General features: G+C 37.3%; 2 protein-coding genes across 3 annotated transcripts in view; one reads left to right on the forward strand and one right to left on the reverse strand.

Annotated features, from left to right (window-relative positions):
• The window catches only part of LOC122668806 (peptidyl-prolyl cis-trans isomerase CYP57), a 37,740-nt gene extending 36,742 nt beyond the window's left edge, over positions 1 to 998 (forward strand). Inside the window, exons 10-12 of one of the 2 annotated variants that reach the window (XM_043865341.1) lie at positions 300 to 443; positions 527 to 702; positions 776 to 998. In XM_043865341.1, the coding sequence (XP_043721276.1) occupies positions 300 to 443; positions 527 to 667 (285 nt within the window). In that variant the 3' untranslated portion in view covers positions 668 to 702; positions 776 to 998. Of the gene's footprint in view, positions 1 to 299; positions 444 to 526 lie in introns of both variants that reach the window. The other variant, XM_043865340.1, reaches the window with a different exon arrangement.
• A 1,867-nt stretch (positions 999 to 2,865) lies between these two features.
• On the reverse strand, positions 2,866 to 6,523 carry LOC122669874. The gene is made up of 5 exons (XM_043866751.1): positions 6,400 to 6,523; positions 5,282 to 5,450; positions 3,920 to 4,003; positions 3,635 to 3,838; positions 2,866 to 3,061 (listed from the first exon to the last, which is right to left on the reverse strand). The coding sequence occupies exons 1-5, from the start codon at positions 6,451 to 6,453 to the stop codon at positions 2,967 to 2,969; spliced, it is 606 nt and encodes a 201-aa protein (XP_043722686.1). The 5' UTR covers positions 6,454 to 6,523; the 3' UTR covers positions 2,866 to 2,966.
• Positions 6,524 to 12,810: the final 6,287 nt, after the last annotated feature.

Consider the following 12,810-nt stretch of genomic DNA (forward strand, 5'->3'; position numbering starts at 1 on the left):
AGAAATGCATATATTAGGCCTAGTCTCAAGCATGACTTCAAATAGAACTGATTGGAGGGCTAGGATCCATGTAGCCGACCCCATTTAGGTAGGTTTTTGCTGAGTTGTTGCCGCCGTCGGTGTTGTGCCCTTTACCTTTACTTTTTATTATTTCGTCTTACAAGGATCCATGTGGCCGACCCCATTTAGTTGGGATAAGGCTGAGTTGTTGTAGTTGTTGTTTCGTATAATGTCTCCTTTATGTTTCCTTTTTATAGTTGTATTTCTCATTTCAATCACTTTGGTTCGTCTACCCTTAGGTGTTGTCAAAACTGGAGAACTTCAAGAAGTCTCTGTCTGCAAAGTCTAGTGCACCAGGTGGCAAGTCTGGTGGGGAAAGAGAGGAGGATCTATCTGGATGGAGGGAAAATCGGTTGACTTTTGCCCCTGGTTCTTCTGGCAAGGCAAGCTCCATTTCCTTTGCTTTTACAGCATGATTTTAAAGTTTTTCATGTGATTAAATATGCGTGCAAATCATATGACACAGGATGGAATGGCTCGGAAAGATGACCCAGATGAGTATGTGGTGCATGATCCTCTTTTGGAGAAGGGGAAAGAGAAGTTCAACAAGATGCAAGCCAAGCAGAAGCGACGTGAGCGTGAATGGGCTGGTAAATCTCTTACCTGATCTGGACTGACAAATGAAAACATGAAGCTCATGGGGGCACAGATCCAGCAGCAAGCGCCACTGCCTGCACTAAGATTTGATTCTTTCATAGCAAGTGATCTGGTAGCAAGAGCATATCCATTTCAACAGGGAAAGTGTGGTGATTTAGTTTGGTGTTTACATTTTGATTTTTGATCTCCTCATTCTTACGCTACTGTTTCCTTTTCCCTTGTCTTGTTTTTCTAAATTATCAAATGTTATTACAAATTGAAGAAACTCTGTATATACGAATGATCTTTTATTTCCTTTATGTTACTAGTATATAAGAATGATCAGGTTAGGATTGACAGGCGATGGACCACCTTCAGTCCTGTCAATACATGTACATATATAAGTGGATTCCCAAGACTTTTACATGAACAATTTCCCGATGAGTGACTTTTAAAAAGATTTTGATTTATGACTGCTGGGAGTGTGCATTGCAAAGACTGTTGTACCTCAGCCACGATCCAGATTTGTACTAACTGAATTCGTGAACAGAAGAGCAGAGCTCAAAGGTGTGGTCTCAAGCCAAAAACAAGAAGACTGTTGGCCAATGGGATGTCATATGTTCTTGGGGCTGTGCCAGAACGGAACAAGTACCTTTTCTCAGTAATTAGAGGTTGAGATAATCCCGTGCAGCCATTGACCAGATGAATCTGCTCGGAGTGCATTGTTGCTTTAGGAGGCCTTTCAGTCGTCATGGAATCCAAAAAACATCTGAATACTGTCATGATCATCAGATCTATCTCAAAATGAATCACAGACCGAAGGGTCTTCAACTGTAAACCAACCCCAATCGAGACATCTCAGCAGCACTTCTTCCCCCAAAGACAAGACACCAAGTAGCAAATCCAAGTGCAGACCATGTTGTGCTCATCACAGATGGAAGCTATCAAGATCATGACAACTCTGCGGATCCCAACTCTCTGGATGGGCATCAGTAATGTAGAATAATTCTCAAAGTACTAATGCAACCTTTAATTTCACAATCTGATAAAGAAAACAAGGGGAGAGCCATCCAGCAGGGCGTCACACGAGCAGCTCCGTTGGCAGAAGAGAAAATGGAGATCTGGATAGACTCAGAAGCTTTGGTGGAGTGGCTCTCAAATGGAGGACAGCAAGTTATGTCCATGGGAATTGTTTGCACCTCTCTATGGTATACAATCAAGCTTTAAACTTTTTGATTCTGTAATTATAAAGAAAAGGCAGAAGATTTCCTTCACCAATAGAGTGGGAAGAATTGGTGTGGACATATCACCCACTCCACTGGTTATATGTCCATGCGATGATCCCATCATAAACTCCCACTCCCTATTGTATGGAGTCAAACCTCTCATGCACTTACCAAAAAAAAAAAAAAAAAAATAACCCCTCATGCACATCTGATGGTACCGATCCCTATGGTCGAGGGAGAATTGGTGTGGAAAAGCTCAATCTGAAAAGAAAATGAGCAGACATGTAGCGCTTAGAGGCACACAATCTGGATCTTCTTGCTCGAACTGAACATATGAACCTTTTTATTTTTATAAGAAAAGAAAAACTTAATTAAAGAAAGGGAAAGAGAACATGTGGTGGTCCTATGTGGTGCGCGGCCCCTGCGCGGTTGCACCCAGACACAAGGCCATGCAAAATGATCGACATGCCTTCATGGATTTTCGCCTTTCTAAGAAGGCACGGAGGTCATTTCATGTAGCCTTGTATCTGGGCACAAGGGCTGCATGCCGCATGCGACAAGATAGCATTCTTTATCCTTGAATGAAAATAGATAAAATCTATGTTCTTCCCTTGCAATACAAAATGTCGCCTATCTTTCAAGGCATGAAAAGCCACCTTTTTAACCAAAGAAACAATTTGAGAATCCTCTTTTAAACAAAAAGATGAAACTTTTTGTTTAAAAGAGATATGGAACGAGGGGCCAAGGCCAAGCTGTGTGGGTTAGAGTTGGAGAAGGTTTGTAAGCTCTGTTGTTGTTGCACCATACTTTTTTGACCTTGCAATCCAACGATTTAGCATGTTCGAGACCCAACGCAATGTTACGAACTTTAGGTTCCAAAAAATGCCTGTCAGACCCATTGGTTTGCAATAATCTTCAGTTCATAAGATAATATCCATGAATTTTGCCACAACTGCATTAATGGCCTAGCAAAATATGGTTATAAAATATGAAACTTTTCTTTAGTGTATTGTGTACTATTTATTTACAGGATCAAACAGTGACTGAGGAAGACATAGAAAGGTATATGATGTTACAATTTCATGCTTCTGATATTGAAATAAGTTAATCTTCAACCTGAGTGAATTCTAAGGCATTCGCATCTGGGTCTCGTGCAAATATTGCTGGCCTCCCAGACCGGCTGAGAGTGTATGGTATACCTGCAAAAGCAAAGTCCTATAAGACATCCACATCCCATTTTTAACAGAATCAAAGAAAATTATGGAACTTCTCAACTATTGCATTTGGAATTTCAAAGTGAACAAATATGTGAAAAGCAAAGCAACACTGCATTTTCAATTACATCATTACCAAGTAGCTAAAAATTCTCCGAGGGAAAGTTTTCGAATCCAAGGTGCATGTATTTGATGTGGGAAAAACAAAAACGAAATACCAGAACATGTACCATTGTTACAAGAGATGGTCAAGGGGCAGAGTTTGGCATAATCCTATTTCTTCTCTAGTTGTTGCAGTGGTCTTCCAAGATGCACAATATACTTCTGTTAATGACTTTTCTATGAATTTTACTTGTCAGTGAGTTTATTTCTCCCACACACAACCTTCTAACTACAAATCTAGCCCACGGTCTGCTGGATGATTGGTGATAATTATTGAAAAGAGGATTGAGTGGCTGAAATATAACAAGAGCGCTAAAGGAAATCTTCTGATACAAATATGATTTGAGTATATTAGAATGAGTCTATAATCCTGTATCTGTTGTAATAAGTACATACCAGCTCTATCGAAAATGACTTTTAGCTTGGACACATCTCTAATTGCAATACAAGTATGACGATCGCGACCACCATGCTCAGGACGCCCAGTTAAAGGGTCAGGATTTGGAAGCTCCATCAAATGAATCATTTCAGAACCCACCCAGAGCCATGCACCTCTATATGGAAGCTTATCATGAGGCCTTGCTTCATTTATCTTGAGACCTGGTTTTAAAATGAAATATCAATGATCTTCCTAGAGAAGGAAAATAGTATTTAAATTTCAATATTGAAAAACTAACATACCCAAAAGATTTTGATAGAACTCTAGGGACCTTTCAAGGTTTTCACACAGCAGTCCAACATGGTGGATGCTAACAATTCCAATTCCTGCAAGCATGTTACTCCAAATGAATAAGATCCCTTGCAAGGGAAATGATTAAAATTAAATAGCAACCAAAACAGACATCACTCCTTGTACATGAAAGCTTTGCCCGCCCTTGCTTTCGTTCTTCTTTGTTGGGTGGGTTGGATTAACTCATGATCCCATGGCTACCAAAAATAGAGCTATGGACTTGACACTCTCTGTTTGTAGACTTGGAATAATAGTGGCTTCTAAAGCCTTAGGATTGCAACTCATAAAAAGATATTTGTATGATTTTTTAAAAAACTTTGCCACATATAATACTGTGAGAACTGTTGATTTTCTAGTGGTATAGATTTCAAGTTTCCAACACCTAAAAGTATATAACTTGGTTTATGACAAATACTCTATCTGTATGCCAAGGAGCCAACTGTGTCACCCAAAATGCTGATCAACAGATTTTGTTATACCAATTAATTTTTTCCTCAAGAAATGATGACCTATACATGAACACTTCGATGTTCATGTAAGTTTGACAGTGTGTCTGCTTAGACTGACATTGGAAAATAAACAATCCAGTTTTCTGCTCCTACAGAATCATGAGCCAGTAAGGGGTTTCTTGAATTGCTGACACGTGCTTGAATCTAATGTTAAGATTCCTCTTACCTCATTTAGTGATTTAGTGACATCACTGTAACTTGGCTTCTCATGTCACCAAAAAAAAAAAAGTCAACAGACAACTTAGCCTGACAGCTTGTTCTTAAAAAGAATTCTCCATTAAAACACTTGATTACAGGAGCAATTTTGATCATGGGGAGCCCTTCTCAGTTTCCAGATCCATTGATCTTGAGAAGCTCCATCTTAGGTTGCTAGAGAAATGGTTTGAATTGTGACACCATAATCCATGACAACACTTCTTATAACACCTATTTTGTGACAGCCAGTAATGTTTCTTACAGTTAGCCTTGGGATGCAAATTTTCCCCTTGAATTGCAAATTAAAGTACAAGTAAGACAGCAACTCCCAGAAAAACAAATACAATTATGAGTTAATTGTGGATCATGACACTACTATTAGATCAAGATCGAAATATCCTAAAAGTTAGAATAGACTTAATTCAAGAATAAAAGAAATACCTCACTAGGCTTCCTCATAATTTCGTCATGTAAAACTTAGGTAGGCTGAATCATATTCACAGACTTACTAAATTGGTTTTGTTTCAACTCAATGATACTTTTCTAATGCACAACATGTGATTCATATAGTATATAAATACATAATGGAGGAAGAATAGCAAAACTGACCATCACTGTCAACAGCATCATTAGATTCTCTCACAAGTACTTCTCCTGCAATGGACATAGTGGCTTTTGCCTGTAAACATCTATCCTTTTTCTGACATCTCGCAATTTGCGGGTAACTTTTAGTCGATGGAATGTTCATAGATATGGCATTGATGCCAACATGGTTTCTCTGCAGGAAATTGCTCTGTTGTCAGCCATTTCAAACAAAAACACACCAATTATCAGTACCAACATTTGGCGAACCTTTTGCATGGCATTACATTGCATTGCTTTTATTCCCTGGTAGTTACTGAATATCCAATTGGCATTGAAAAGTGTCCAGAATAATATAGTTTGAAAATGTTTTAACTTCATTGGATTCTCCTGGCTCCAAGCTTTCTACACCAAATTACCTAGTAGATCAATGATAGTAGAATATAAGATCTGGATTTGGATACAAATGATACAACATATCTCAGAATGGTGATCATGGACCAGAAATTAAAAGATGATAATAGGAATGTAAATTTTGAGGGGATGTGGGAACAAACAAGTGGATGGGGGCTTTCTGAAGGTGACCACTGAGCCTAAACAGTGAATACTGTGAATGTAAATATCATCAAGAAAGCTTTACAGGAAATGAAACTTAGAGCCCTATACTAAATTCCATAAACAACTTCAACTAAACCTGGAAAGGAATGCGTTTGAACACACAGACACACAAAAAGTGGTCTAATCACGAATTGGGGATACTTTTTAAAAAAGAATAAAAAAAAGAAAATCACCAGTTCAAATTGGGAATATGGGATACTCAACGAAGAAATGAATGGCACAAAGGAATCCAGACATGGGTTTTCAATTCCTAATTCCCATTGTACTTTTATGTTACTGAACCGCAGATTTGAGCTCATTCCAACCAATACCATCAACGGGGAGCACTGCAAGTCTTTGGCCAAGTTGTTATCGGATCCTCTCGAACTCAGAAACAAGCATTCGTCGGCCAAAATTAAAAATTTATTTCTTTTTTCTGGGTCTTTTCATATAAACTCTTTAGTCCTCAAGATTTCATTTGTTTGATTTCTATCGTTTTGAACCTATGATGAACCTATAATAAAAAGGAGAAAGACAAGAAACTGTACCCTTTTTGAATTAAGAGGGACTATCAGAGATGGACAGAGAAGAGACGAAGCCATGGAAAGTGAATTCAATCTGCTTTCCTCTCTTTTCAAATCCCTACAGGCCACCAAAATGCCTTCAACCTTCAATCCTTCACAGCTGATATCTGATAGCAACAAAATAGCGCATTGGCCTTTGTGGACAGAAGACTCTCAATCATCTATTCTCTAAACAGAACCTCAAGATACACGTGGCAAGTACAAAGAATTTTGTGCCCCAAAGGCCACAGCTATTGGAAGACAAAATGGAATGATTCCATTTCATTTGGTTACAAAACCTCTGATTGAATCGCTCTATAAAAAAAAATATAGGGTAAAGGGTTGCCCGGCTGCGTGGCCCTTGCATCAGCGCGAGGCCAATGGGAGCACAAAGAGGCATTTATTAGGGGTATTTTTCATTTTGTAAGGGGGTAGGGTGGTCATTTTAGGGGGTTGTGTCTGGAGTTTGGATGCATGGTGCACTTGACCAGGTAGTGTTCTTTTTTCCAAAAAAATTAAGCAGTCAAATGGGAGCATGAATGTGAGACGCTAGCAGAGTGATTGGTCAGATAGACGCTAGGGCTGCTTCCTTCCCACATTGGAGATTGACGATTTACTGAGGGTGCTTTGGCTGATGGTGTTTTCAGGTATAGACAAATTTAGAGCAGAGCTTGTTGAGCCTCATCCTTGCGACCTTTTTGGCTTTAAGACGATAGTTTGAGAGATCATGGCCTTGCTTGCAATGATCTATTTAAATCATGGTCATGAGCAAGTGTATAAATATACTCCGAAAATAAAAGTAGATATAGAAAGGCTTGTTGCCGAGATTTATCTATTTCTAAATATTCTTGTAATTCCTTCATCTGAAATGGGATTTGAACCAGGGTTGCCCGTCAAAGGCCGATGAGTTTGAGTACCATTGTTGTGCAGTGGCAGTCTCTTCTCATCAATCTTCATAAATGAGCTAGGCATTGGCTACAGGGCAATCAACCAAGACGGAGTTGCGAATGAAAATCTTGAAATCCTGATATGATAGATTTGTTATGGATAGACCTGTCCTTGAGAGATCTCCAGTCAACCCAAGGGCAAGGGTTCCCGACTATGGGTTGGGGTGAGCTCACCTTCCTTCCAACCCCACACCCCGCCCAAAACTGTCCCGATGCTTCAAATTGGATAGAGCCCGATTGTTGTTTGGGGGCACATTCGAACGATTATGTTCAAAGCGACCAAGCCAATCCTTGGACAATTGTGCAACTTTCTGGGTAGAGGAAAGGCCAAACTCGAGAAACTCTTCTAGAGGCTTCTTTAGCCAGTCTCTCAGATTTTCTTTGTGGTTCATTTGAGTTATTGGCTCATCCGGCCCTACAACATTCATGAGTCACTTGTTCAACTATCCCTTGGAGACACGGTTGAGAAGTGTCATGCATAGTTGCCTCCCCGATCCTTTCTTTCTCTCGGTCCCACGTAGTTCAAAAACTACAATGTGTACTTGAGCGGAGTAAAGTTGACCGTAGACCATCGTTGCTTCTATGATTCTTGCTAAAAAATGACTAAACGTGTTCAAGTTATTGGCTCGTCCGACATGGCAGCATTACCGCTCTAAGGGACCCAAACTCCCACTCCAAGAAGTTGTTCGAACCTCATTTCGTCTTCAATCTTTTGCTTTTCTGTGTCTCTTCGATGAAGTTGTACGTCCATATCAACTTGATAATCAGCAACCAACATCTTCAAGAGGATGTGTTGGCGGAGAAAGCTCAAAGAGCTTCTCTTCATTTGTTGCTAAGGGTAACGATCTACAATCATGGGTCAATCACTGAGGAAAATCTGGATCGGTCTTTCATTGTTTGTTCTGTGGCAAAAGTTTGAGGCTCATCCACTCATTGGGAATCGAATGATTTTCTCAATAATAACTAGAGAGAGGGTAGCCTGAGCAAGTGGCATAGAGAAGCGCACCACTAAAGTGCGACAAAATCATACATTGAAGGGTAGCTAGATCATTTTATTGGAAGAGAGAAATAGACACAGAGGTGCTAGCATACCCCATCCCGGCATCCAAGGAACCTTTTCCCTAATAAATTATTGGGAGAGGGTTTCCTAAAAGGGCAGTGTAAGAAGGGATCTACAACCAAGGAGGCGGTGGAAAATGGGTATCATCCATATGGGGCCCACATGGTCAGAATAGGAGAGAAATGTCAGTGTGGATCTCACTGCTTATTATGTGAAGAGGGTATAAAGGAATTTGTACAAGAGCGGTGTAGTAATATTTTCCCCTAAATTATTATAATTATTATAAACTAGGTATAATGGGAGTTTGATTATTTTTTTGATTTGAGAAAATAAATAGATCAAATTTTAAGTTCACCTTTTAACAAAAGGAGACACCTCTATAGATGTATTTAGAACTTGACACCTTCTTTAATTGCCCCTTATCTTATTCCCAAAAGTTCGTTAAGATAAGGGTATAAAAAGATTTTCAAAAATAAATTGAAAGCCACACATTATTATGTTGTTTACTAAAAAAAAAAAATAGTATTATTATATCATTATCAAAAGGTGTTATTGTCACACCCATTTTTCAAGTACATATGTGAAATGATACTACTACCCTTATTGGAAAAAAATTGTATTATGCTAAAATGGCAAAAAAAGTAAAATTACAAATTATTTGACACCTTGAGGGGTGTCAATAAGAAAATCGCTTTAACAAATCAGATTCAAAGTTTTAATAATAGATTAAGGGAAAACTTTTCCTTCACCACTAATCTATCGTCATAATTATATCCTCTATTTATTGAATGTTTGAAATGCTCTTTAGTGTTCATAAAAACCCATCCAAACACAATGATGGTCATGGCCTCATGGGTGGAGGAATGTGGCTTCAAGGAACACTTGATCCATTGATTAAATCACCAAATACAGCTTTGAAATTCAAAAAAATAGCAATTTTGCTTCTCACTTATTAATGATTAATGAAATAGAATAAAAATGATTAATTTATAAATATGGAATAAAAATAAATAAATAAAGAAGAAACACCCTACCCATTGGAAAATAGTCTACCCTTTTTTTTTTTTTTTGGGTAAAAAAATAGTCTACACAAGTGTGAAAGACTTTCTTCTCATAAAAAAATAATTATTACTTTTTGTCCTTATTTTTTTTTACTAAAAAAATAGAAATTAAAACCCCAATTCACAAATTCTCCCTCTTAATTTTATGGAGGATTTTCCATGCCGATAGTATGAGGGGAATCTCCTACCCTACTTCAATCATGGTGCAAAAAGGAGCCCACATGTTTGAAGATTACCCACAAGGTCAAGGTGTGAGAGAACATGAGTCCAATCCTTATGAAACCATTTACATCTCCATCTGTTGTCTTCTTTCCCACCTCCTTTGGTTTTAAGTAACAACTATAAGGTCAAATGTTCTCTGTGCCGGAGGTGTAGGATGCGTCCAGACACATGGGGGTGGCGAAATGACCACCCCGCCCCCTTGAATGACCGAAATGACCGTCCAATGTGTCTCGGCCCAGCCTGCGCTCTCACGCAGAGGACAATCCCCCAACTATAAATACAAATACCTACTACAAGGATAACCATTAAAAGCAAGAGGAAGCAATTGTTGATAAAAGTAGCTAAAAACTACATCATGGAGTCATGGTATCATGAAACAGCTGAAGCCATAAGCCCACCTGTTGGATGGTTTTGAAGTGCAGTTGATATGCAAGCATGCAATGAAGCCCCAAATTAGTAACTATGCTTGCTGCATGTTTCTTTCTTTCTTTCTCTTTTGCTGTTACTTAAGACAAGTTGGGTCTTGAAGAAGCCACCTTGCCCTTTCTTTGGTATAAATATAATCTAAGGAGCTTTGCATCCAAACCTGTCTTGAATCTTCATCTACTAAAAACTGAACATTGGCCTATTTTACTTATAAGGTTTGTGATAAACCTCAATTGCCCCTTTGGCAGGCGAACCCTAATATCCGGGAAGGACAAAAATGGTCATTTTGGGCTATGAAGTGTAAAATGTGAGAATCAAAATTTTTTATTATGGGAGAGGGTTTCCCACGCTACCAATGTGGGGAGGAATATATCTACCCGCCACACCAATAAGTGTTCTGAAAAAGATATCATCCATATAGAGTCCACATTTTTAAAGCATGTAAAAACAAATAATAAAAACTTCATGTGAGATGAAAATTGCACATTGACGATGATGTGACAATCTTTTTCACTTTTTTTTTTTTTTTTTTTTTTTTTCTCTTCGTGGTTAGACCGACCATATAATCAATAAGGCAATGTTTGGAAGCCAAGAAAAGAAAAGATAAATAAAACTCAAACAAATTTGAATTTGAGGAGAGAAATAGACACATAAATCAATCACTATGTCATCAACTGTCATATATTGGCATACTTTTCCATCCTCTTGGATTTTTTGAAGATATATTTTACTGCTTGGTTAGCTCTATTTGAGTTAAAACTTGAATAAGAAATTAATCTTGGGGTCTACTTATCCATAAAATTTCATTCAAATCTGATATGCGATCTGACAGAGAATGATTGCATAATATATAATTCTCAATCATGCACAGAGTAAGAATGATCCCTTTGTACAATCATTGACCAACTACCTTTCAAAGTTCTTGATAGATGGATAGTCAACATATCAATAAAATGTGAGCATCATGAGGTGCTAAGATGTATATAAAATCTCTTACCTTTAGGGAGTTGCAAAAGGTTCACACCCTATTTAAATACAAAAACAAGTGAATACCATGAAAAAAATTTCTTAATTACAGCTATTTATTTTTTATATGTATTGTGTATTACATGGCTCCACTTACACAACTAGTATAAAAAGAATCTCCTTAATGGGCACGATACCTACCACATGATGGATCAAATGGGTTGAAATTTTGTGGGCATATAGACACCAAGTTCTCTTGTTCACATGTCGAATTTCAACTAATCCGAGTTTGTCAAACAAACATTAAACAAAGAAATGAAAATTTTATTACTACCAAGAGAGCGGACTAGAGTACAATGAAGGTGCATTGGCATATATGAATGGATATTACACGTACGGGTGTTAAGCGGTTTCAATAATTTTGGTTTAAACGGTTTTTTTTCTAATTCTTTATTCAAATAGTTTTTGTCTTTTTTAATTTTTTTATTGAAATAGATATATACTTAATATTGAATTGGATTGGTTATTATTATTAATTTATTTTCTTTTAATAATTGTAAGGTTATAGTTATTTATATGTTTTAATTTTATATTCAAAAGGTTTGAATGTCTCTTAATTCTTTAGTGGGATTTATTTATTCTTATCATATATAGTTGTTTATTTTAACCATGAATGACTTAACTTAATTACTATGTATATATTAATCGATTTAAAACGATTTATCGTTGATTAAACGGTTCAATTTGGTTTAAATCGTTTAAATAAACGGTTTCACTTTTTAAAACAAAAATCGAACCATTTTTTAAACGCTTTCTCAATTTGGTTCGGTTTGATTTTGATAAATGGTTTCAGTTTGGTTTTAATATCCTTAATTAAATGGGAGGATAATAGTTGCTTTTAAGGCTAGAATGCATTAGACACTGGCAACGACTATTTTTCTATCTCTTCTCTCTTAGAGAGATAGAGAGACACTTCTTTTGGGCTTCTTTGAAAGGGTGTTTCCAAATGGCATTTCTCTATAACTAGAGGACGTCCCTAACACTTTATAAATTTATTCTAATCGTTCCTCTCTCTCTCTCTCTCTCTCTCTCTCTCTCTCTATTTTACTGTATACTTACTGTTTTGAGAGTTCTCCTTGTTCTATCGGTTAATTGAGCACAACATAAGAGTGTCCCTATGTGACCCTGTAACTCTGTAAGTGAATGCAACTATTGGAAGACCTAAGGGGCTATTTCATGTTAGAGGTTGATTCACAAGAACTCTTTTAAATCATAAGGGATAAATATAATCTCGAGGATAATGACCAGTGGCACGACTCAACCACGCCACTTTGATAAAAGCATATTGCAATGTTAGGTTACTATCCAAGTTCAATTTGCATCAGAAGTGAAGCATTCACTTTCATTCTATCATTGATTGTACTTAACTATTTTTGGTTAGTCCTCTATTATACATAAGTCTATGCGTTGGAGAAACCCTTGCCCTTTTTGATTTGTTGGAACACAATTTATACTTGTGAGTTGCAAACAACGACAAGTGGCATAGAGTAAATAATTTTTTATCCTTTCTTTGGCACTTATGGTTGCAAGGTATTTAGTACTAATTTTTCTTTTGTCTTTAATTTTTGGTAAACGTACATTAATTTTTTTCATTTCTCTACAAAACAAATACATAGAAGAAAAGGATTACATTACATGTATTAGAGATATCATT

The sequence above is a fragment of the Telopea speciosissima genome, chromosome 7 (genome assembly GCF_018873765.1).
Source record: "Telopea speciosissima isolate NSW1024214 ecotype Mountain lineage chromosome 7, Tspe_v1, whole genome shotgun sequence".
NCBI classification, from domain to species: Eukaryota; Viridiplantae; Streptophyta; class Magnoliopsida; order Proteales; family Proteaceae; genus Telopea; species Telopea speciosissima.

What these genes read in the sequence shown, in the direction of transcription:
- LOC122669874 (XM_043866751.1), bottom strand. Translation starts at nt 6,453, where the DNA reads ATGGCTTCGTCTCTTCTCTGTCCATCTCTGATAGTCCCTCTTAATTCA. An exon ending in TCCCTCTTAATTCAAAAAGG is followed by an intron (nt 5,451 to 6,399) that starts GTACAGTTTCTT and finishes AATTTCCTGCAG; the next exon opens with AGAAACCATGTTGGCATCAA. An exon ending in TGATGCTGTTGACAGTGATG is followed by an intron (nt 4,004 to 5,281) that starts GTCAGTTTTGCT and finishes ACATGCTTGCAG; the next exon opens with GAATTGGAATTGTTAGCATC.